Below are 27,982 nucleotides of genomic sequence, written 5' to 3'. Positions count from 1 at the left end.
AAACGATCGTCGGACGGTGGTGAGCAACGGTGGTTAAGCTCCTTCCGTCGCTCCTCGAGAGAGACAGAAAGGGAAACGTTGAAACAGGTCAGGAGTAGTCTCGTCAGTCGACGCGAATATCTCGGGTCTGCATTGTTTTGGGCTCGGCATGCGGAGATCCCTCGGAAATCCTTCCTGGAATTCTTGCTGTGCATAACAGAACTGTTGTTTGTGAGATGACAAAAATCGGGATAATCGTCTAGCGCGTCGGTCGCAAAAAACTTCTAGTCAAAAGGAATACAAACACACAGAGTTACCTCTCTCGAAATTCTCGCAAAATTCTTGAGAGACTTAACATTCCTTTACGGTGTTGGTGTGTGTATGTGTGTGTGGGCTATTAAAAAAGGGACAGGAGTTCCACTCTGGTGTTCTATTACCTGAACGGGAAGGACGTATCTGATCAGAGAAACACCGTTATTCGAGCACGTGGCCGCGCAAGTGTAGAAACCGAGGAGCTTTCGAAAAAATTGGATCTATCGTTCAGACCAGAACGCGAAATCCAAAAAAGTTAGCGGAATGCTTGTGCGAATTTTTAATTCTCCCATATCCTAGGCGGGTCCCGACTTGCCGATAACTTGTGCACGTGAAAGAAGAAAAAGAAGAGTGATCTCTCGAGTGTGAGGATAGTGTGTTGTTGTTAAACGAGTGCTCTTCCGTCATCCACCCCGACGTCCACTTTCGTTCCGCTATATCTCATCTGCTCCCTCAGTGCTGTCTCTGACTCTTTCTCTCTTCTTTTTTCTTCTTCCCCTTATTGTCTCTTTTTTTCTCTATCTCGGGTCCGCATTGTGAGCAAAGCAAGAATGGAAAAGTGTTACAAATCAACGGAAGTGCTACCACCCTCGGCTTCAAGGTCATGGTACGGCATATAAGGTAAAGCAATTTACGATTCTCTCTTTTTCTTCTTGTTTTATTTACGTCGTAGCATCCCAAGCGGCATTCCTGAATATTTATGAGAATCCCGCGATTGCGATTCCGAAGAGAATATCTAAATTTAGGGACTCGCTGACAGAACTAATAAAATAATAAAGATATAAGAAAGGAAATAGACATATCACAAAAACACAGAGATTCTAAAAGATTTTTTTTTCAATATAACTGCTAATAGTTCAATATAAATGCTATAATTTACATCAATTTATAATAAAATAAAAACTTATAACATGTGTGCATAAAATAAAAAACATAATAAATATACACGTGATCTGCCAAATGACGAGATTATAATATTGTTACAATTTATAAATATGATATCCCATGCACATTCCTGCTTTCTGTTCATAATTAAATGTGTAGGATAAAAATAGCCACGTTAATTTTATATTTGCACAATTATTTTAAGATTTTACCCAGGCAGCATCAGAATCGAAACATGTTCAAAATCAAGACATAAGACGCTTTTAAGACTTCTTTAAGATATCTTTTAGATATATCTCATAAAGACTTCTTAAAGATATCTTACGTCCCAATTTTGAACGTGTCTGGGTATCGTATTGGAATTATCCAAAAACTCTTTCTTTTTTTCTTGAGTGTTTTTGGGAGCATTTTTTCATTAGCGCTGTTATTTGCTCAACGTCGCCGACGAAATCTCGATTCGTACTTCTTTGGCGCCGGCGTCTCGCACGCGCTTCCGGTAAAATTACCGGAGCTCCGATTTGAAATGCAGACCGAAGTGTTGCGAGCGCGATAATCTGCGAACTGGAACATCGATTGGCGCGCGAATACAGAGAGAGAGACTTTCATTTGAATAAAGACAATCGAACGCGCACGCACAGAGTCGAGAGTATGATTACGGAAGTTGCCTCGCGCTCGTCTATGTTGCATCTGACGCGTATACGCACCTCGCCGAAGAGAAAATATGGTAATACGACAGTAACTAGAGCTGATTAGTATAAGACGTAAATGTTATCTGCAGCATTATCTTTAATGACGCGCAATTTACGATATCAGAAATTTTTAAGTGCTTGGTAAAAGTGTCGATTAGTTTATTAATGCTATAAATATATTATTTCGAAAATTCAGAAGTCTTATTTGTAAGTGCTAAAATATTCAGAGTATATAAAATGATCGTAAATTTAAATATTATCTTCTACACTGGAACAGTTGTATTCTTATTTTAAGAAGTAATAACTAAGATTTTAGGCTCGCGATTCGAAAATCATATTTAATTATATATTTAAAATGAGTAAAAAAGATCCAAACACGGATATCAGTGCATCAATTTCAAGAAAGAATTAAAGTTTTCGTTAAAATTGATTCGTTGTGTACAAGACATGATTTTTTTGAAATGGATCTTCTTATTTTAAAATAGAAATTCCCTAAGGATTAATATCAGATATTTCTAATTTATAAAAATGTAGACGAAATAGATTTATTTTTACATTAAAAAATGTATATTATTTTATAGCACACACAGGCAAAGAAAAAGTATAAGCATAAGCATAGTACATATAGATCTGAATCCTGAATGATTAAATTAGATTATGTTACATGTTACTTACTCGTAAACATTTCTTTTCTTATGTCTTTTTTTTAACTGCTTATTAACTTCATTTATCCTTATAATAAATTGCAATCATTCAATGACAAACACTGCACTGTACCTTATAAATTATAAAATTATATAATCACATATGTTGCTGTAATAATAATCGTCAAATAACTATAAAAACAACTGTTTGTTATTAACAAAATATATATTCTTAATTTTATACATAAAATGTTTTAGAAATACTTAAAAATATCTAATGTTAAGAAAGATCTTATAATATATAATTCTCTTATTTCGAAAAATTTTTCGATAATTAAGAAGAAAAAGCTGACAATTCGTTTGAATTTACATAGAATATTTGCAATTATATAGATCGTCCATATTTTCTCACGAGACTCCAGCTTGAAAAAATCTTACGTAATACAAAATAAGACGATATCGCACGTGTATTGTCACTAGGACCATAAATTTGCGTCTCGACATCTCGTATACGAAAACACATCGGACATTTAACTCGTTCGAAAACCAGTTCCGAGAAGCTGCGCTTGCGATCACTCCCGTGCAAAAAGCGAAGTCGCCCACGCTCGTACCCTTACATCACGGTTTGTTCCGTGCCGGAAAGCAGACGTTGCAAAAGCTACGTTCCTCCACCGCGCGTTCCTGCCATTTCCTCGTTCATAAATTTACGTGCCTTCAGGCGCGCGCCTCTTTGACTGCGCCCATTCGAGGGACAGAGAACACGTAAGATCGCCCGATACACGAGGCACAAGTAGAAGATTATTGATAAATATATTACTATTGAAATCATCAGAATACTACATATTGCATTGATGTAATGTACATACAAAAAGTGATCTTATTCAAATTATTCGAAAATTTATACATTGTTTTATTTGCATAAATGCGCCTAAAATTAAAAATATTTGACTGAATTTTTATCCAAAATTTAAATAAGTTTTTAATTTTATGATAAAATTCTATTCAAAACTTTATATGCAATACAGAAACTATATTTGAAGCAAAATACACATAATGAAGCATTCATTAAAATATACGACATAAATTCTTTCTTGAATTTTATCGTGAATTATAAATCATGTAAAGATTGGAATTAAGAATATTTATTAAGCGATAAAAATAATTAATAGCTAAATAAAAATTTTTTTAATCAAATTATTATTCATATTATATAATATAATTTAATACTTATTATTTATAAGTTTAAACTCTGGTGACTCAGTTTTTGATTATATCGTAATAATATATACAAGAAATAATATAATAATATAATAGCTGTTATTATATATTTTTACTCATAAACTTCCTTTTTCTTTGAAAGAAGCACATAGAATCATATATATATTAGCTATAAATATATTACAGGAAGTTATAAATAAAACAATACAAACTCGGAAGATTTTTTTCGGTCCTTGCAAAATCGAGTAGAATGCGACAGTGTCAAGCGATATTACACAAACGACATTAGAGGATCTTTTATCTCCTTTTTTTCCGTTGCTCAACAAACCGGGCAAATGTATACGAGCGTCGGCAGATCGGTATTTGAATACGGCAACTATTACGAGAATGGAGAGCGCGACAATCATGAGAGATTCCCAGACGTTCGAACAATGTCCTCACCTCAGTTCTGAACTGGCGCAAACGGCAATAAAACAGGCACTGAACGACATTACCGTCATCGAGTACCGGCCATTAAGTGATCTCCTACCAACCAAGCGTCTTCCATCATCCGCGATTAAATTGCGCATTGTTACAATTCCATAAATTGAAAGGTAGAAAGTCAATGAGAAGCATTTGCGGTCTTTTATCCCTCAAAGCCTCAAACCTATTTCCTCTTTATTCCTTCCTTCTTGTCTCCTCAAAGTATTTTTCTTTCAAATTATATATCGCTACAAAATATTTTCCATATATAAAATCTCTTTTCTTCAAAATAATAGATCTCTATTTTTTAAATTTTGCTTTCTTCGTTATATCTTCACTTTATATGTTAAAATAAACTCGCTTCAATTCTGTAAAAAAAATTAAACAAAATATCTTGAATCTAGGAGGATTATAATAGTTTAATTTAATATTTTATTATATGTTAGTAGCCGTGAATAAATTTAAAAAATATTTTTCACATATAAAATCTTTTCTTAAAAATGTTAGATGTCTATTTTGTTTAATTTCGTTATATCTTTACTATTTCTTCATTTTATATGTTAAAATAATTCCCATCAATTCGATAAAAAAAATTAAACAAAATGTCTTGAATCTAGGCACATAATGATAGTTTAATTTAATGTTTTATTACATATGTCAGTAGTCGTTAATCGTCATCCGTAAATAAATTTATTTGAATAAGTCCAAATTTTTTGCAATTCAAACAGATTCGCTCTGTGATGCAAATTGTACTCCGCCGGAAAAGGAGCTTACATAAGACGTCGTTTAGGAGGAGAAAATTGTAACAATTTCAATAGTCTTTTCACGAGGGATACCTGTAACCGTAAATGTAAATTCGTCTCACGACAAGATCTTCGGTAGCGTAAAACTGCGGTGCGTAGGCTATACGCGTCTATTTATACATTCTCGCGCGTACAATGGACTCGCTGTCTTTAAATTAAATTCGACGAGTATATCGCAATGCCATTGTTTGGCTCATTGCCGTTTAAGAGACTCCGTCTCGCTTTATAGACGATACGGGTCCACGTGGAGACCGAAAAAAGCCTCGGAATTTACAATTTGCGACTCTGTGAATGAACAATCATGATGAGCTAGCTACTTTAGACACATCGAAAAATTGTATATTCTCAAAGTAGGAAGATTGTATAAAATCCATCTGACTATGTCTATTTTTCATCGACAAATATTTTTATTTAACAATTTATTAGCTATATAGAATAAAAAACTGGGCTACTATATGTATATAAAAAAACAAAAAGCTAAATAATTACAGTTTTTTACATTAGGTCAACTTAACTTAAGTGATAAGAAAGTTGTAATTATTTAACATTCTTGGTTTTTTAAAATAATAAAAATAATGGAAATAAATTTCATTTTGTCTACATTTAGAGGATTCTTATCTTAAGGTAAAAGGATTTTTTTGAAGCCTATTTTAAAACAGAGTATTTTAATAAAATAAAACGAAAATTGATAAAATAAGAATACAAGTTTTTGAAAACAAAAGTACTTACGTATTTCATTGATAACGGCATTTGTGCATCGATAAGTTGTAGAAACTTAATGTCGCCTGTCTGCAAAAAAAATATACCCAGACCGGTTTATACACATAAAATTATACATATAATCCGCCAATAATGTCGCATCACACGCTGATACTATCGACTTCGGTCGGTGTCATAAAAGACGTTTATGCTCTCTGAACTTTGTAATTAGTATAACGGTTCCCTTCAAAGTGCTCCCGAGAGAATTCAGAACAGAATTGAAATCTGTTCCCGCCGTTTAATGTCAATTCCACGAATTTTGCGAATCGCCGCTCGCGATTAACAGAATAAATGTCAACTTACAGACTGGTTCGAGATGAAAAATATTCCGCAAAAAATTCAATTGCATATATTCCAAATATCCCTCTGACGAGAGACCAAAACACGAACGTGATAATATTTTTATAACCAAGCAACAAAGATTTATACTGTCGAATACACGTTTTGTGTGTACCTTTTTATTCCCATCTTGATTTATAATCCGCGTCGCAGTAAAACCATCATATAAAGACAAGATATCTTCTTTATAGCAAATTATATATTAATCAACTGTTCTTATCAAAATAAAAAATGTGAAAATTATCATAAACCTAACCAGGTGCAGACAATCTTATTATTAACTTATGAAAGTGCAATGGTCAATTTTATATAATGAATTTTTCGTCCACTTTCAAAGTGAGATTATATCATAGCAATGCTATAAGAAACATACCGTTCGTTATTTAATTATAATGAACGCGACAGTAGACCTTGATAAAACTGCATCGGCTGCAATTTTCGATCGGATAATGTAGCGGCCTTGCTACAGTTAAAAGATAATTGCAGCGCCTTGATAAAATCTTCAATTTAAAGCCACAATCGACATTCGTGCACTAAAAGAAATTTGTATTTTTATTTATAGAATTTATTTTTAGAATATGCTTATAAAGTAAGGTAAAAAAGAACCTCTCATTTCATCTCGCACTATTCATCTCTCTCTTTCTCCTTTCTATTTATTCCTTAATCGAATTTTATTTTACATGATATTTTAGTAATAACGCATTATATGCAAAAACAATATTAGTTCCATTTTCGCGAAAATTATGCTATCAAAAAGATTTAATATTATAATTACTTTTTTTTAAATAAAAATATAGTCATACACATTTTAGTAAAAATATAGAAATATGAAAAAAAAATTACAATAAACAATAAATATACATGCGCAATTCCTTAAATGAAGTAATGCATAAATGAATAAAACAATGAAATCATGTAGCTTTTAGAGAAATAATAAAAATGTGAAGACAACTACTACAAATTGAAATACTATTGAAAATTTCTTCTCTTGACCATGCGGTAAGGATGAGAATTTATCGCGTTTGCATCAGATTTATCGCGTGTTTCTGATTTATTTAATCAGCCCTTTATCATAGCTGAAGCTTGCATACACTTGTTACTTCTTGTCCTTTATTGTGAGACAAGCCGCCTCCTGGCTTTGTATTGTTATACACGCGGACATAATCATGAATTGAAATCGAAAATAGTATCTTGAGGCGGTCAGTCATCCGACAAATTCAAGAGGATATGTATGTGTGCATGTTTATATGCGTATACTACAATTTCGATTGTTCATTTTCATTTTCTTTACATCATTTTCGAGTGAAAATTATATTCCTATTTTTATCATCTTAATTTTCTGACTTTTATAGATTTGAGAGAATTTGTTCAATAAATTTAATTTATATAAAAATAAAAACGAGCAATTTTCAACTTAAAGATTAAGAAGAGAAGCAAAATATATACAAAATTATATAATTAAATAATTGAAGAAGACTTTGAAGTACCGAAATACAGATGTTAGATTGAAAATTAAGATCGAAAGTAAAGGAGGAAAAATTTCTGATTATTTCAAGTTTCAACCACGTGCAATTTAACGTACGCTGAAAGCGAAAAAGGATCCGTAAATATATCGCGAAAATCTATTTGCCGTCTAAAGATACCGCGATTCATTCCATTTGCCAATTTATCAACGAACATGTAGAGGGATAGTGGACGTTGTACGTGATTGCCGATTTGTCAGACTGAAAACGAAAATATTCTCACGATCGATGTGGTCTATTAACCATCTACCTGCTCATTAAAATCGCAGAAAATCTTCGCGAACGTCAGCATCAACATAGAGAGAGAGAGAAGGAAAAAGAGACAGAGAGGGAGAAAGAGAGAAAGAGAGACCCAGATTATCCCACGCATCCTTTCACCAATTTTCGTTTCGTGTGTCATTAGGCGACAGCCTTGTAAAAGGTATCCTCAAGTCATATCATTTCCAGCTCCAAGGTTGCCGGGACACCCCTGTAATTTAGACATTGATTAGACCTCTTTCTCTTTATAAACGTATCGCAATATGGTCTTAATATCTCTACGGTAGCCGCTTCGTGAAGACTTTTGGCGGGTTCCACGAAAATCTGATAGAGTTGATTTTACGTTAATATATTAGGCGGAAGTACTTACAATTGGAAATATACTTACAGTACAAGTTACAGTAGAAATAATGTATTCCGTGATTTTTTTTCGCAACAAAAGTTCTTCGACACCTTTCGCGCTTGTGTTTAACCTTTCGACCGAAAAGATCATGGACTCATGCATCGGATGTAAATGCAAATCAAATGTATTCAACAATAATTTGCATCGACAGCTAACTTATCGAGTACGACGTCAAAATTCATCGTCGAATACAAACGTTTCGTGAGAGTACGAAAATTTCTTTTGCTCAATGAATCTGATTATCAACTTTCAAAAATAATTTCACAAATCTCGATTTTCTTCAACACTGATGCATTCAAATCTTAATTAATTAGGAAAATAATTACTTAATAATTATTATATATTAATTTTTGTATATTTTAGTGACGTTTTTATTAATATAATTTAATTATGTATTTTTTGTGAATATAAGAAATACGATAGAATAATTAGATATTTATTGCTCAAAAATTTTGCTTATAAATAAAAAAACGATTATATATTTTATTATATTATTTGGATTTAAAAAATTTTTTTTGTTTACCGGAACGTTTACCTTTTTATTATAATGTACTAAAATAAAACACGCTCGTTTACTTGGCCTATTTTTCCTGATTAATTTTTGAATTTATACGAGCCTAATATAAAATTTTTTTATCATATCGTACATTATACTTTGAGAAATTGCAAATTCTCACGATCAGTCATAAAAATTGCAATATATCCGAAATGTGACGTACGAAAGCATCGCGAGGAAAGAAGATAATAATTGGAAGATCGCCGGAGCGCAGAAAGAAATGGGCCACGAGAGAAAAAAGATGAATGCCTGAGAGATAGTGAGGGAGAAAGAGAGAAAGGTGATAGGCCAAAAGAGAGACGGCGTTGACTAACAAAAGATGATTTCGTCGTACTGTGTGAATATTTCATGAGGAAACGGTCGAGAAGATGCCGCGTAGAAGTTGGGCGGTACCGAAGATCAACCGGACGGATCGGCAGACGATCAAGCATGAAAGGAGAAAGGAGACGAGAAAGACGCGTTTTATATTTACGGCAAGGAAGAGAGAGATGAAGGAGAGATGTAGTAGAAGGGGGGTTAAAGAAAGGGAATCAGGCCACAACGACTGGGCAATAACCGCAGCCCCGAAGGGAAATTCATGAAAATCTATTCCTAATTTCGGTGACCGATCGCTGTATATATTATTTATGAGAAGAGTTCGTGCGTACAAAATCTCCTTCTCTGGATTTGTGTGTGTTTTGATTGATCGAGAAGAGATTCTTCTCGTGTTTCTTTTTTTTTGTACATATGTACTAATAGAAGTTGCATACTTCGATTTACAGAGATATGCATTATTTGAAATAGATTTATTTAATTTAGTTACAAAATATAAAATGCTCATTTTGCATTTTACGTTTAAAATACTTTTTTTCAAAAAAAAATATTTTGCATTATCAGTACCCATTTTGCACATCTCTGCCAATTTAATATTAAAAGAGTTGTGGATAGTGCTCTTTACTTTCGTACGAAAGACGTTCAGTGTTTGTGTTCTCAAATATAACATAAATATTGGAAAATATTTGAGTCGTCTGTACTTAAACATTCCTTGTCGATGTGAGCATGTATACTATCATATTTAATAATTATGCATATTTAATAATTATAATATTTAATAATATATATAATATATATTTAATATTTATATTTTATTAATTTATTAATATTATTAATTTTGTAATTAGAGCGTAGAGCAATTCGATAATACCTGTGTGATCATAAATCTTTTGCACTGAGAGACATATTAATAGATCTGTACATATGTTTTATATATATATATATTGATTAAATTTTATAGGATATTAATGGATGTTATTTTCCCATTTTTTGTAATTATAGCTAAAAGCGCGATAACATATATAAAATTAAATGTTTAATTACTTGGCAGTTCCCGATTTGCACTGTTTCGCTAACGGAAACTAATAACGGGCTAATCGCGATTAATTAGGAAGGCACTTTCTAGAACGTCCAATTAAATTACATATGTTCAGTCTATCGGTCTTGATGCGCCATTACTCACGGATGTTCCTCCGTTTATTTTCTAAACTGTCGCGCTTCTTATTTTCTCATTCGCAGTCGATTTCACTCCTTTCAAATGTCGACATTATCAATTATATAATAATATTATAAAGCTATAACTTTGAAACACTTTTTCATTAAATTTTTCACAATTTTTTCCAATTATATTTTTAAGAAACTTATATACAATAATTAAATTGAAAAATATATATATATATATAAATCTCTCTTTCACTTTTAAAATAAACTTTAAAAATTATCGCTCAAATGGATTAATTGTTGTTCACTGCAAATGTCGAATTTTGATGTCGATGACTTCCCGAATCTCCGATTTTCTTCGGATTATCATATAAGATCCATCTTTTATCACCAGTAATGATTTTATATAAAAAAAGTATTCCTTTTAAATCTGATGAACAGGAACATCGCCCTATCAACTTTGCGTTGTTTGTCGTCTACGCTGAGTTCGTGAGGGATCCAACGCCCTAGTTTCTGAATTTTTCCCAACTTGTGCAATCAAATGGAAACTGATTGTTGGGTAACTCCAAGCATTAATACCAATTCTTCTTGAGTCTGAGCAAGATTTTCAGTAGCTATACAGTAGCTGTTCTAATTCTTCATCTTCGAATTTTTTAGAACACTCGAGCGTTCTTCTTGTAACCATTTTTAACATGTTTTATAAGTTACAACATCTTTCCCCAATGCAGGATAAATCATTCTTGTAGTCCCAACAATAGTTTCCTTTACAATAATTTGGTTGGAATAATATTTTGCTCTCTTATAAAAAGAAATGTTAAGATTCGATAAATTCGAATGCGATTAAAAAATATTACGCATATTTCCAAGAATATCTCTTGTGTAATAAAAGAGTATCTGTTGTATAATAAAATAACGATATTGCCGAACTTATTAACAACACTAACTGACAAATATAATTGCGAACAACGTGAACGACTCTTCAGCTACTCTTCAGCAACTATTCACCTCCGATCAACCGATCCTCCGGTCAGTTTCGCAAACTCGGATATCCGCCAGCGGGTAGAAATCATTTTCAGCGCAGTTAACAGAGCCAGAAGAAAATTGTTGCGCCTTGATGATGATCGAGTCTAATGGCGGAACCAATTGTTTTGATATCTCTGTTACGTCAGAATCCTTCGTCGCGTTTCTCCTTCCCGAGATCGGTCTTTTCCTCTTTTCCTATATACTTCATCATCCTAATCCGCAGTTCCCTGACAAATTATTACAACTCGAACGCGATGTAGTGGAAAGACGTCGTAGAATTTGCGAGAAAGGCTCGTAGGTTAGATTAGGTATAGGGTATATACTGTGTTCGCGATGGATCTTGATGTTGCACCTACCTGTTATCCATAGCCGCAGGTTGTACCAATACTTTCACAACGTATACTTTTATTCACAGGCAACGCTTTTTACTAAATGTGAAACTATATTATAAACAAGATGCCGGGCAAATGCCTATTGCATATCTGCGTATATGTTTCTCGGTATTATACTTATCATTTTTTATCCAGAGACACACGAATGATAAAACTTATATTTAGAGAATCTATTTCACATGCTTCATTTGACGCGATTATATATTTATATTTCTTTTCTGAATGATATCTACTTTTACAATTTCTCGTTCTTTTTCAATATCGATTTCATGATTTATGCAATAAAAGTATTATACTTATTCACACGGCAATAATTGCACGGGATTACCAGAAATAACGAGAGAAATGTTAATTATCAGTATATTAGTAAATGAAATAAATTTTGAAAATAAAAATTAATATTTTACTTTTATTGCTCACGCGGCAAAAATTGCACGGGACTACCAGAAATAACGAGAGAAATGTTCATATCAGTATATTAAACAAAACAAATTTTAAAAGTAAAAATTAATTTCTAATTAATTAGCCTCGTGAAATTCTTTCGACTACCGGATCGATTTTCAGTGAAGTGAAATCTCAATAAAATCCTAGCAAGATACGAAACGAAAGCAACAAATTAAGTGAGCAAAGGTGGTCGAAACACGCAAGAACTTATTAAAACTTAATTAAAAATGTGGCTAAAAATTATGACCAAATTAACTTTTCCGCAAATTGTATAAACGTATTCATTTTCAATATGCAATACAATATCTATATCATATGTTTGTAAGATAATAAAAATGAATTTTTAAAAAATCCATATAGGCACTAAAATAATTTACCAAACATTTTTTTAATTAAAAACTTTTAATTTTACTGTTTCTCCCTCTCTCTCTTTCGACAAATAAAAATACAATATTGAAAGATATTAACGTAACATAGTAATCATTCTTTTCATATAATAGGCTTCACTTATGAGTAACGCGGAATTCGACGAAAATGTTAGTTTTACGATTAGAAGTTCGGTCGGGATTCCGCAACGACTTGCTTTACGCTTTGCTTTCATAGAGAAAACGTCGCGCTATATAACTAAATCATCATAATCGATAGAGAAAATTGTCGAATAATATCCCGCTGAATGCCGAGATACGTTCAGACGAACGCGCGTCTGAAATTCCGCGGGTACATAAAGAGGAAAATTCTCAAATATGACGAGGAAAGAAAGAGAGATCCGCGCGAGCGCACGAGATATCGCAATCACGTCATTAAAATCGTCGGCAAGTCCGAAATACCGATTTCTTCCTCTTTAATATCTCGCACGAATGCTATTCGATCGATCGACAGGCTCACCGGGCCGGAAAAACGCGTAAAAAATCCACGAGATGGAAGTCGGTTTCGCTCGGGCAGATCGTTGCTTAATGCTTGAAACGGCCAATCTCGCGATATAATAACTACGAAGTTGTATTGCGTAATAGCCTCAGACACTTTTTTTGCGAGATGATAATAAATTTCTTCTCGCCAAGACTTTCAATATGCTCCTCGCGCTTCTTCGTCATTGTAAACGCGTCTTATTATCGAGTATGTGAAGTTAGCCTCCCATTTTTTAAACTTTGAAAAAATTATTAGAATTCGAGCTGCCCCCTTAATATAGTTCTCCATCAACTTTGAAAAAAATAGTACTTGAAGTTACGGGGAGTTAACTTCACATACTCCTTATTGTCACAGTCATTTTCATTCCGAAAATAATTGCTCACCATTAATTAAAACGGATAATAAGATGTCAATGAATATCAAAAAAATTTGTAATTTTATATATATATATATCAAAGGCTATAAAATATATTTATATTTTCATATAAATACATTTATACTTTTATTTACGTATTTATATATTTTTATATCAATTTTAAAAAACTATATTTTTGTTTAAATACGTGATTCTTAAAAACATGTTATTATCAAAATATTGTTACCAACAATTTCACATGTCATTTAATTATTTAAATGACCAAAGATTAATTTCCATTTCTTACAACAGTAAATAATCACAATTTTTATAATAATCCAATTTTTTATTATGTTTAATATTTTTATGCTGGACTAAGAAAAAGAAATCTAAGTCATCGGATAAATTGATGTTGTTCTCTTGAAAGCAGAATTGCGTATATCAAATGACAATATTCTGTTCCCTTTCGTGACACTTATGAAGGCCACTGACTTTAAAAGTAACGGCAGTCGGATGAGCCTTAATCTATCAGTTTCAGTATACGAAAAAGAGAAAAAGATGGTAGCCGATAAGACCGCTGATGTGCTTCGCATGCGTGCTTCCGAGTAAATGAGACGACGGATCTCGAAGATTAATGATCGCTCTGGGAGATCTCTATGAAATGATGAATCATGAAATTTGAAATGTTTTTTATAAATCAGAACATCATCTTATCATTTGCCACCACTGTTTGACTATTCAATTAAGGAATAATTGAATGTTGTCTTCATATGCCAACCAAGTTGCATAGATGGATTTTAATTAATTTTCTAGTGAGATAAGAGACGAGAGAGAAATGAGCAGAAAAAAATTCACGCGCGTGTTAGATGCGTGAAAAATGCGTGTACGATAAATGTAGCACCATATATACTTTGTAAAAGTAGGCTTACTCTTTCGAATAGATCTGTCCTGACGATTTTCCCCTTTTAAGAAACAGCCTGGTCGATTAGAACCGATTTATATTGACTACGATCATCGTACGTCGTCTTTCATCTGTCAGTTTACGCGTAACGTCGCCGGTAGATTAAAGCGCCATTAATTTACTTTCGTAGAAAGAAATCTCTGACACACACATCACATACACGTTTGACACGCGCATAATTCATTCTAACGCCACGCGGCATTCACAAATTTCACGTCGAGACATCGAGAGAGAGAGAGAGAGAAGATGCATAGAAAAAAGATCCGATCTTAAACTGCTCTTCTGTATTAAGCACAACGAAGAGTACACTTAGTCACACGTAATCACAGATGAATTATAAATCACTAGTGAATTAATAATGTTTGTCAGTTTGACACAAAGATGCATTTGTACTTTCTTACTTGTTAGCTCAATTTCCTGCTGTCAAAGAAAAATTTCTTTTGCAGAGAATAATAAGTTTAGTCCGTAAATCTGTAGATCTATACACACTGACAAAATTTTAAAAGATTCTTTTAAGAGATTCTCCTTTGAAGAAAATAGAATCCTTTTGTCTTTTTTTTTGAGAATAGTATATTCTAAAAGAAATGAGAAATTGTTTTCAAATAAAAATACAAATTTTGTCAGTGTGTATAGATCTACAGATTTACGAACTAAACGAGTTATATATCTTTCTGTAAATCTGTATTTATTATTCTCTGCAGAGAAAAATTTTCTTTTAAGAGATTCTCCTTTCTCATTTCTTTTGTATCATTGTATGGTCGGTAACCTTGCCAATAACGCGGACAATTTGCATTGTAGCTGCATTGTGGTCCGCACATAAATATGCTTCCTACTTCTTGGAAAAAAGTTTATAAGATACTAATTTAAAAATTAGTATCGGACGTTAAAAGTTCAATAAAAACTTTTAACTTATTGTCAGCTTATAATTAAAAATGAATGAATTTTTACCTTAAATAATTTTTGTCCTAAGTTAAAAATTTGATTCATCTCTGAATGCCATTATTTTACTCGTCATTTACTCGTGAATACTTCTCGTAATAATTCCATGTTGATTCTCTGATTTCTCTAACTAAAAAAAACTCGAGAATCTCAGTTTTTTTTTCCAAGAAGTAGGTACATAGGAAGCATATTTATATGCGGACTACAATGCGAATTGTCCGCGTTATTGGCAAGGCTACCGGCCATACAATGATACAAAAGAAACGAGAAACATGCGCGCGTGGGCGACGCACGCATGTGGGCTACCGTGGAAGACACACATTCGGCTTTTTACATCGCGCGAAATCAAACGATAATCGACGATGCATGCGCGCGTGTAGAAAGAGAGAGAAAGAGATGCGTATATATATATATATATATATATATATATATATATATATATATATATACCTTCCGGCGCACAATACGTTGTCGGCGAATTAATTCTCGCACTCGCGCCGCGCCTCGTAATCCATGCGCGCGAAATCCATGAATAATGAACGATGTCGGCCGAACTGAGAGCGGAACATTTAAAAGTTTAAACGCTCCGTATCGCAACCTCTCCCGATATGCGTGGTGTCTTTTAAAAGTGCGCGCCTTTTCACCGGGACCTTTCACCGCGCGTTCCCTTTACGGATTATTTATCACCTGTTACTCGTTAAACGCGCGTTAATCGAGGACTAAATGAAAATAATAAAAGCTGTGGCTCGAGTGTTTCAGTTTTTAATACGTATATACATTTTCACGTTAATTTTAATATCACTAAAATAACAAAATATAATAAAATATAATTATTAGTCTTATTATTTTTTATATAATTTTTTGCACAGGATAATGAAGTACATAAATCAATTGTAAGAAAAACATATTCTTATCATTTTTTTAAAATTACAAACTGCAATACTTATTTTTAATTGTATAGGTATATTTTTCTTGCACCAATTAATTTATTTTATTATGCAGAAGAATATTAAGATAAAATTGAAAAATGAAATATTTCATGTTTTGTCAAAATGGAGCATACGTAAATTATCTCATAAAACATTCATTTTTCAACTATTCAATTCTAACCATTTTTTATGACAAATATTATGAGGAATCGATTTATGTAAGAAAATTCTAATGATTCCTCGAAATCCCAAAAGACAATCATTGACACAGCAGAGTAAAGATTGTCAAACTATTTCAAAGTTTTATATCATATGCGTTTTTTGAAAAGATTTTTGTGAATAAACTAAAAATTAAAATTCCAAAATTCACTATTAAAGTTCTTAAAACTAAATTAATTTAACTTCATTTCCACTGCAATTTTTTTCCGAGAGATTAATTTGCAATTTTCACTATTGTGAGCTCTCGAAAGATACTACGCGGATCTATACGTATAAAATGTGATCCCAGCTTTAATCAGCGAGGGCATAAAATGATTCAAACTGCGTGCGTAATATATCCTTCGTGTTCATTGTTTACGCCCTTTCACCGAGAGCTGCCGAACGATTCGCGTTCCGATGAATCATAGCCTTAATGAGCCCGATAAACATTCAAGCGCGTAATAACGATTTTTTCTTTATAACGAAGAAGAGACTCGCTTTTCGTTACGTGATCGCGCACGTCATATCCTCCTCCTCCCAAGTCTATTTAAAAGCCCGAGAGATCGTTACTGCTGTAACACGATAATGAGACAGATGGAGCAGGCAAAACTATTTACTTGCTTTCAAGATAATGAATATATTTTCTTTATTGGGAGCCAAGCGTTCAGTTTTTCGCATTACGGCGCGCGTTGTTACACGCTGCATTTTACAAGTTTATAAAGAGAGCCGCGCGCGCTTCCAATAATCTATGTAATAACGTAATTGGACATGAGAGAGATGCCTGGTAGTAAAAGTATGCTCAATAGACAAGTGCAAAAGGAGATGCACTTGTACTCTTCTGCGATTTCTTACCGGAGAAAAAAACATGCGGTTAAAATGCATTATTTCAGGAAAAGAGAGAGAGAGATTTAATATAAAAAATAAGAAATACATTAATATAAAAATATTTTAAGAAGTATACAAATTAGAAACTTATTGCACAACTTCCTCATTTTATACGTCGCTCATAAAACTTCCTCTATGAGTAAACTGACTTTTCAATTTTAGCTTTTTTATACAATTTTTTCATATAAATATAAGAAATTAAAATTCAAAGTGTTTTATAAAAAAAATAAACTCTTTTACCAATTCTTGTCAAATTCCATATCAATTTAACGATATTCTAGTTATGTAAGAAATTTAGCTCGGTATCTCAAAAGTTGCGAAAATTAAGTGCACATTTCTCAAAAAAATTCAAAATGTCATAAAAAATCATTGAATAATGTTCAATAACGCATAATATATTTATATGCTCGGTCACCGAAATTTTTTCCGCACAACTGTCTCTCGTACACTCAAAAGTAATATTTTCGCGTCGCGCATATATCAATTTAACAACGTACGACGCACTTTATCATTCCGATAGAAGGCGGTGCTTAAAGCGGCGCGCGCGTCATAATTAAATGCCGGCACTTCTTGGCTTATCGGCAGAAACGATCGGGCCTCATACGCAGATCCGATGCACAGGGAATAAAAAAGAAAATGTGCAAATCAATATATATGTACATATATATATGCTTTTTTTATTTTCTTTCCTTCGTCATTTCTGACACCATTTTTATAGAACGCAAATGAAAGAGATGAGAAAGAAATTGTCGAAAAAAAATGGCCGATTGAAATCTCGCGATACGACATTAATGTACATTTGGACAACTTATTTTCTCTCAGAAGAAAACGAGCAACGAAGTTTATGAACGAACGTAAATTTAAAACTGAAGACATATGCGCGCACAATGTATAATATAAGATCTTTCTGAAAGATATTTCGTATAAGAGTCGACGAGACAAGGGAAAAGTAAAACGAAAATTTATTTATTGCCTCAAAAAGCACACTATATGTTTTTGAATATGCCGTAAAATTATTTAAAATTTCCCGCAACTATTATTATTATTTGTAACTCAATAACGTCATGGTGGAGAGAATGGACATTATGTTCTCGAGAGAAAAGAAAATATACATTTATTTTAGTGAACAAATACAATGGTGAAATTTAGGTCGTACAATACTTCAATAATTTGGGAGTATTATAAGAGAATAATTCAAGCATTAAGAAATACCTATTATACGTACGCAAGAAGAAAATTGGTGCTTCCTTCATTTGGTCTCGGCTTGGTCACTTCTCTTTCTTTGCGACCGAAGAAAGAAGAATTATTACGTCACACGCGAGAAAAAAAGGCCGATTAAAATCTTCGTGCTCGACAAGCTACCCAGGGACGTGCCTCGTTTGGATAACAAGTGGATAAATAAATGCGTTACATGACCGACGTTTATTCCGTTACATGGAGGAATTAAAGTGAAAATAATTATCGCGCTTGCTATCCGTAAAGAAACGACGTGACAATGAGATATGGTCAACAAAATTTTAAATCCATTATAAAAGAGGCAAAAGAAGAGTAGTAAAAATAAGTAAAATTTTAAATAAAACAGTAATTGAATAAAAATTCTTACGCTTTTGTAAAGATCTCATTAATCTGAATATTGTGTTTTGAAAGCATTTTTAATAACATTTAAAAATTTAACAATACAAATTTAACAAGACGTATGTCAATATTGATACAGACGATAATAAAATGTGAATATAATCATATTTCAATGCTTTTAGTAAAAAATATTCAAATTAAAAAAGAGAACTTTAGGTTTGTATAAAAATTGAACCATGATTTTATTTGAAATTTTTTAATTGTTCTTCTTTTGTCCTCTTTGTTTCAAAAGTTTTTTTACTATAAGAATAATATAAGAAAAACTCTTTGTTCGATATAATTTTAAAAAAATGTTTATCTGCATTAGTTTTTTAAAAAATAACATGTAACAAAATTAATAAGAATCTTTATATATGTTCATATACAATTTAATAAAAATTAAAAAAAACATATTATAAATTGATTTAACTTTAGAAATATCTATATATTCAAGAATAATACGTAGTTTTCTCCACTATAAAAATATAATAATAAAACGCCTGATGTATTAAAGAGGGTTTCATTTGGCATAATATATATACCGAGATACATGCGGCCCTGAAAAAGCATTTATCGTTATACACGTAGGTGAATGTCGGCAGAGAAATCATACCGGCAAGGACGATATAGCGAGAGAAAGAGCAGGGACAAGGAGAGAGATATAAACCACGCCCGGGTTCATCCCGACTTTCTAGAAACCGAAAACTGGATCGCGCGGCTGCCACAACATCTCGAGATCTCGAGAAACGTCAGTCTCTCCCCGGATTGATTCACGTAACAGAACAGACGTCAGTCTTTTCGCCGACTGCGCGTTCCTTTTTTTTTTTTTCGCTCTCTTTTTTCTTGTTCTTCTTACTTTTCTCCTCCCGTTCCGCGTCGCGCTTTTCCCGTTTCAACATTATTCATTCTCGGCTCTTGGTGAAACTGCATTCGACCGAGAGAACGTAGATTTTTAAAACACACCCAATTAAAAGGTAATCAAAAGTATTTGCGCCAGATAAGAATCGATCATCTGTCTGATATTTTATTTTTCGGGATGATTCTAAAATGAAGATCTTCTAACAATAAGATGAAGTTTATCTTCTAAGATGAAGCTGAAGAAAAGAGAAGAGACAAGATTTACGATCTCTTTCAATGTGGATTCGACTTACTTGCAACATTGATTGATTATATATATAGCAATCATCTAATAATATTTTATTTCTTGTAATAATTTTAAGTTAAAAATTTTCTTCTAAGATAAAGATAAAGAAAGCAGAAAACGATATTTACGAGCTCGTTCAATGTTGATTCAATACATTGATTATAGCAATCGTCTGACCGAGAATATTCTATTTTTCGCGATGATTTTAAGATGAAGATTTTCTTCTAAGATGAAGATGAAGAAAGAAAACGAGACGAGATTTACGAGCTCTTTCAACGTTGATTTCATACATTGATTACAGTAATCATATCTAACCGAGACTATTCTATTTCTCGCGATGATTTTAGGATGAAAATTTTCTTCCAACAATAAGATAAAGATGAAAAACAGGGAAGAGACGAAATTTACGTACTCTTTTAACGTTGATTCGATACATCAATTAAATCAATAGTCTCAGGTAGCACAGAATATCCAATGGACAACCAATTTTGGTTTTGATTTAGTCCAAATGAATATAGATATAATATGAACGTTTTAAAAATATTCATTATTAGATGTTATAATTATAGCAAAATATATTTATATTTAGTTTAAAAATCTTTATTTTACGTACTCATACAACAGAAAACATTTCAATTATATTGCAGCAATGTTATAATTTTACGAATTGTAATTGGGGAGATATTATAAGAACATGTAACTATAATATTTCATGAAAAATGTTACAGTATTGCAAAAATATTATAAAAAATCAGTATTTAGTAATCGTTAATTCCTTTATTTATTGCTATGACACACAATGTGCTATCTCTCTCGTATTTAAGATTTGTTATGAGAATTATATATGAAGCTTGCAAAAAAAGTGACTATTAAGATTAAAGTAACCGGATATCCGAGCATTATGGATATAAGCAGAATGATCACAGTTTCGACGAATTTTTTCTTATTTCTCTTGAATGTCTGCAACATTTCTGCAATCTTTTGATGCTGTATAAAATACTAGATATATACAATACTTTACCTACACCTATTTTAAAAAGTACGTTCAATATTTAGTCCTTAAGAGAATACTGACTATGTCAGTCAGTATCTCCTTAAAATGGGCATTTTTCGATCGTCCAGAAAAATAACACTAGTCATCTTTAAAATGTCCTAAAGACGCCTAAAGACTCCAATCTGCATGTTTTAAATATATACAAACATCTACATTGGAAAGCACAATTATTGACTTAATGAAGACCCAAAACATATTCCAAGCATATGATTAAATTTAAAAGTAACACTAGACATCTTTAAAATGTCCTAAAGATATCTAAAGGACTCCAATCTGCATGTTTTAAATATATACAAACATCTACATTGGAAAGCACAATTATTGACTTAATAAAGACCCAAAACATATTCCAAGCATATGATTAAGTTTAAAAGTAACACTAGACATCTTTAAAATGTCCTAAAGATGCCTAAGGACTCCAATCTGCATGTTTTAAATATATACAAACATCTACATTGGAAAGCACAATTATTGACTTAATAAAGACCCAAAACATATTCCAAGCATATGATTAAGTTTTCGTTTCTTCCCGAATTCCCTTTTTTTCCTTCGGTAGAAGGCGTCGTCGCTGGAGGATGCGTTTGCTCGAGTCCGCTGCGGGAAAGTTTCTCTCCGTTCGGAGAGTATTATTACACGAGCGAACACACAAGGGAAAGTACATGTAAATCGAGCTTAATCGACCGGATCTCATGCCGGACGACACACGCTCTACTACTATCACTTTCTTCGGGGACGCGCGAAAACGCGGCGCATTTTCTGCAACGCGAGCAAAAAAAAAATAATCGTCGTGTATACCTGCATGCGCACACTTTCGACTTCGTTCGCCAGTTAAGTCAAGGCATCCTCCATCCATAATTAACGCTTTTCACTATTATCGTCGGACGAAGCGTGGCTTTTTGCACGAGCGTCCGCTCCTTTTACGCGCGTCGCCACTCTTTTTCCGCCTTCCCACTGACAACACATTGCGGAGTTTCTCTTTCGCCAGAGTGGACACAACTGCGGGCAAAGAGTGGATTAGCTTCTGGTTTGTAACTGGATCTCGAGCGCAAAATGGTACAGGCAGAGCCATCAATCGATAAATAATCGCAGAATTTATGAGAATCTAGTTATATTTATGCCCAATGATAGGTATATAAAAATAATAATAACAATTATATAATAATATAATAATAGGGATAATAATTGATGCATTGCTTGCATCTTATATCTATAATATAAGAGATTCTTTAAATTGTGTATTTTGATTTTCAAATTGCGTATCGATAATTTACAAGTATGAATCGGGAATAAAATTTGTCTCTCGTTATAATCTATCTTGCAATAAAGAATTCTTTCTTTTTTACATAGCTTATATTTTAATAATTTAATGTAACACAAACTGCTTGAATTTATTTAATCGATCATTATTCAAATACATATTTTATATAATTATTAATTAGAAAATAATTTATATAAAAAATGTAACTTTTTCCTTCTTTTTTCTAATATGATAATTTTGATGTTTATATTAATTTATTAATTAATATTTTCCATTGTTTCTTTCGTTTCGTTAAATTCCATATATTTGATCGTTGTGATTTATATTATGCTTTATATTTCAGTACACATACATATTCTCTTTCTCAGAAAATCGAACGATATGTAATTACGACAAGTAAAGATATGTCCGCAATTTGTAACAGAAGCATTTCACTTTTCTACGTTTAAGCACGATAACACGTGGCGATTGCAGATAACATATATACTCGTTTTTCCACCATGCGCAAATAAAGACATCAATGCTCGCAAGAACATGCTGATCTCAACAGCTGGGTCATATTGTCAGCTGAGTTATAATAGTGATCTTCAAAACGCGTAATCAGCAAAAAATGTTCTATTTTTTTTCTTCTTCGTAAATTAAATAATCCGAGTCGAAATGTGTTAGATTAAATTAATATTCGTGAATGTTAATATTTATAGATGAGCAAAGAACAGAAACAAACAGAAGAGTTAAAAAATAATTATTATTTCCTTGAAATCTATATATAATTTAGATATTTTACAATAAATCTTATAAATTATTTTTATTATAATATATTTATATTTGGAATTATATTTAATTTAATATTAATGCAAATATTTTTTCTTTGATTTTATTTTTTTATCTTTCTTTATATACTTATTTTTTACTCCATTGCAAATCTTATTTCCTTTCTAAAATATGTTATATCTCCATATGTCTTGAGATTATGATAGAAAACAAATTATTCATCCAGAAACAAGACCCGAAAAAATTATTTTATCAGGATATTTCTGCATAGACGCCTAAATACTCGTTTAACAATTTATCACAGTCGTCCCTGTGTTTGGTGCCGAAAACTACGAGTATATTTGCATACTTTTAGATTATTTACGATAGAAAAAAATTTATTTGTTAATAAACAAGGCCCGGAAGAATTCCGTTTAACAAGATATTTACATGTATGACAGAGATAGAATATATATATATATATACACCAAAATAAATTGAACAATATTAAACGATTCTCTCTTTATTACAAATATTAATTGGATATTATAGATATCGTTATTTCATTATATATCGCGGAAGAACTTGCGGAGAGAAGTTTGTTCGCTGACGAGCAAAACGAAGAAACCTTCGAATAGAATTAATTACGCGTATGATGGTGATCCATTAATAAAATTCTGTCAATTAGCAGGCGCTACAGAGTTCGCAAGCACGTGCCGGAACGAAATGGAGAAGCATTTAAAAATGAAGAGATAGACTATACAAGGAGAGAGAAAGAGATTCAATGATCCATAATACGCGCGATAGCAAAAATCTGATAGACACATCTTACGTATCTGGCAGGTGTTTCTACTCCAGCTATATATTTTTTTTCTAGCCCCGACGTGTCTGACGTCAAGTAGTAAAAATGCGAGCAGTTCGATTTGTTCGCGGAAGATCGATTTCTTCGGCTTCTAAAATCCTCGCCGTATAGCCTCGGGCCGAAGACACATTTATCACAACGCGATTGATGCCTTGATTTATCGAGTCCCGTTGCGTTGCCTCTCTCTCTCTCTCTCTCTTCCATTATCTCTTCTTGTCTTTCACCGCCTCTTTCGCGGCTGCGATCGATAACGATGATGTCGATAGAGAAAGGAAAAAAAGAGATCCTTTCACTAATGTTTTCAAATCGCGTCGTTTTCTAGTGGTCCTATAAGTGCTTCTTTTATTCTCTCCTTTCTCGGCTCGCAATCTGATCTATCACAAGCGGTAGAAGAAAGATGGCCGAGCACACGATAGGTTTTTGATGATTTATGAAGCTCAAGAGCGGCGAGACTCGCTTGTCAACCGGCCGATTTGGTGTTACGCGATACGTATCTCTAATAATCGGTGTCTATCTGACGGTGATGCCACGATTGGTATATTCAATTATTTTTGACTGACAGTTCTCGGATGTCGTAATCGCGGGCGTGATCGTAAAATTTGTTTTACGCGCGTCTGCGTTGCTCAACATAGTTTTCATTTCTTTTTTTCTTTTGTCGCTTGTTAACCTTGAATTTGTTATTGTTGCTCAACTGAGGAATATTACGTTTAAAGTAAACTCTTATATTTTTAACGTACAATATTATCATGTTTAAATAGATCAGAACATATATAATTATTTTATATAGTTTGTATACTTTGTTAATATAATTATATATTCTCACTATTTAATAGACTGTAGAATGCTCATTTTCTTCTGATGATAGCAAAGTACATATAAATTCATTTATTTTTATAAAAAATAACTATTTTCTTGATGATACCATGCAACGTTATAAAGCACATTCTGTATGTACAGAGTGTCCCATTTTAAATAACGCATTACTATTTTTTGAAAACCAAGACTTCTATCGAAAAATATTTTATACAAAAGTAGAATTTCGATAATCTTATTCCTGGTAAAGACATTTTTGATTTCGTGATTATCATTATTTTTTAAAAGGAACCATCATAATTTTCTTACACAATCGAATTTCCCGTAATATTTGACGTAAAAAAATTGTTAGAATGAAAAATTCTGATTTTATGCTACATTTTGGCAAAAAAATAAAATACCTCGTATACTCTACATATTTTTCGATAATCTTATCTTAATAATTTTCTACATAATAAAATTAATTAATTAAGAAAAACATACTTTTATAATTTTAAAAAATTTGCAATTTGCAATGTGCAACTGCATATTTTTTCTCTAAACTATATAGTTTTCTTACATCAATTAATTTATCTCATTATTTTATTCAGAAAATTATTAAGATAAGATTATCAAAAATGAGTATATACGATACTTCATATTTTTTTTTGTCAAAATCTATCAAAATAAAGTCTAAAATATCTCTCATAAATTCCATTCATCTTTCTCTTCCACTCTATATTTATTTTTTAGATATAATGCATTACCTGTGAACTAATCTAAGATAAAAAAATAATTTCCCCGAGACTTTGTTAATGCTAATGACAAACGCTTAATATTTGATGTTCCAGATTATCCCCAGCGAAGAGCAGGAGCAAGACCGGGTGACAGAAGCAGTGTGATGAGCGGATACCTCGGTAGCATCATCCTGCCCCCGACGTTGCTGCACGACCCGAAGTATCCTCCAGCCATGCGGGAGAAGGACTCGAGTCCGAGAAAGATGCCGGGCCACATAAGCCCAAAGCAAGCCAGTATTTATCCCTTGAGCGTCCGCGTGCCGGACGTCGAGGAATTGCCGTACGACCTCAGTCATGGTCACGGCCGTGGCCTATCGAGCCCGACGAATCAGCAACAGCCACACATGAGTCCCGCCGCAAGACCACCCCAGCCGCACCATCAGGACGATCAGGACAGTGAGCCGCTCGATCTTCGCGTCGATCACAAAAAGGAACGACTCAGAGACGAGAATCAGAACGAGATCGAGGTGTTAAATCAGAACAGTCTGAGCGGTGGTCTGCCCTATCACACGGTGCTCTTCCCCCAGCATCATGCGGTACACCCGCTAGTCCTGGAGATGTACAGGTCGCATCATCACAATTCGCCGGTGCCCGATCTGCCGAAAATCCAGGTCAGAGCGTTGCCTACGATGGTACCTCTGCCATCCAACAGATTCTCGTCGTCCACTACTCCTTCTTTGCAACCTACGGCAAGAACTGTCAGTCCTATTGGCGGTCAACATCATCAGCAGCAACATCAACAGCAGACTCATACCTCGCAACAGCAGCAACAACAGCAGCATCAACAGCAACAGCAGCAGCAGCAACAACCGCAACAGCAAGGCTCGAGTCTGTCACCTTACTCGATCATGCAAACCAGTCAAAAGAGCAAAGACAGATATCAGTGCAAATTCTGCGGCAAAGTCTTCCCGAGGTCGGCGAGTTTAACGAGACACTTGAGAACCCACACGGGCGAACAGCCGTACAAGTGTAAGTATTGCGAGAGAAGTTTCAGCATCTCGAGCAATCTCCAGCGTCACGTCAGGAATATCCACAATAAGGAGAAACCCTTCAAGTGTCCACTCTGTGAGAGATGCTTCGGCCAACAGACCAATCTGGACCGGCATCTGAAGAAACACGACGCGGATGGGCCTACAATACTGGATGAAGTCAGATCGAGGTACCACTCAGGTCAGCTTTCGAGAACCGACGATTCCTATTTCGAAGAGATCCGCAATTTCATGGGAAAGATCACCTCGCGACAGGCCATATCGTACTTACCCGGTCTACTGAGCCACCCCACCGACGATTTCAGGAATGACAAGCAGCAACTCCAGCTGGAGGAGAAACGAGGTGACTCGTCGTACTTCAGCGACCGGGACAATCTCAGCTCGAGGTCGAGCAGCACGGCCAGCAGGCCGGAAAGTGTGCAAGAGGAACAGAGGGAGGCAAACTCGCCGCCACTCTCACCCGGTAATAATACCTGAGTCCTGGCAATCACGTTAACCGTTACCAACTGCGACTAGGTCGCAGTTAAAGGATGTGTCGATTCGCGGTTGCAAGTTCTACAACAGGAAACAACGAAAAACTTGGGGAAAGTTAAAAGAGCGAAAGTTTTCGGAAAAGTTTCACTTCCAATCATTCGTTTCCAAGATTAATTCAAAACTGCAGTATACGAAATAAAGGATTCTTCAAAATGTTTGCGAGCCAATATGAAGATGGAATTTGAGGATAAACAAGGGAGCGATTTGTTCGTGAAGGTAAATCTTATATTTGAAAAATTGGCGAATCTTTTGCTCAAAATGGTGAACACAGTTTTCTATATGATAATAGGTTTTGATAATTACGAATTTTTAATAAGCGCAGTTGAAAGATTTGGACATACATGATCTGGCTATAAAGTTTTAGGACTATCTCTACTAAAAACAAAATTCAAACATGAACTGCACTGAATCAATATTGATAACACTTAGAAGTATAGTTGAAGATTAATACAAAAGATTTTAAGTGGCAAAAGATAAGTGACGCTGTTGGGGCATGTTTTATAAAATTAGTTCTAAACTTTATAGCCAGACAATGTACATTCCCAGTTTGTTATGAGAAGAATTAAAATGTGGTGCCTTAAAAATATGTGCCTAACTTGTAGGACATATGTCCTCGATCCTAAAGAATGCAATTCAACTTGCGGATCGATATAAAAAGGCTTAATAAAAAGCGTTAAAGTTAGATAAATGAGTAATTAAAAATTATGCTAAATATCGTATTATAAGTAATTTTAGACTAAATAACGCGTGCTTGAGCGAGTCAGAAAGTCACATAGAGAGATAGGTGAAGTAATCCCTAGCAGAGCAGTTTACGAAGCTGAAAAAGATAAAGAAAATATTTAATAAATTTCTA

General features: G+C 33.4%; 1 protein-coding gene across 1 annotated transcript; it reads left to right on the top strand.

Moving 5' to 3' along the window:
* Positions 1-13: 13 nt before the first annotated feature.
* On the top strand, positions 14-27,982 carry LOC114934298 (uncharacterized). The gene is made up of 2 exons (XM_029306973.2): positions 14-912; positions 25,661-27,982. Exon 2 carries the CDS (start codon positions 25,711-25,713, stop codon positions 27,070-27,072), a length of 1,362 nt encoding a protein of 453 aa, XP_029162806.2. The 5' UTR covers positions 14-912; positions 25,661-25,710; the 3' UTR covers positions 27,073-27,982.

The sequence above is a fragment of the Nylanderia fulva genome, unplaced genomic scaffold (genome assembly GCF_048542155.1).
Source record: "Nylanderia fulva isolate GAGA-0341 unplaced genomic scaffold, ASM4854215v1 Scaffold24, whole genome shotgun sequence".
NCBI classification, from domain to species: domain Eukaryota; kingdom Metazoa; phylum Arthropoda; class Insecta; order Hymenoptera; family Formicidae; genus Nylanderia; species Nylanderia fulva.
The sequence above is the reverse complement of the archived record's forward strand: the minus strand, read 5'-3'. Positions and strand labels throughout refer to the sequence as shown.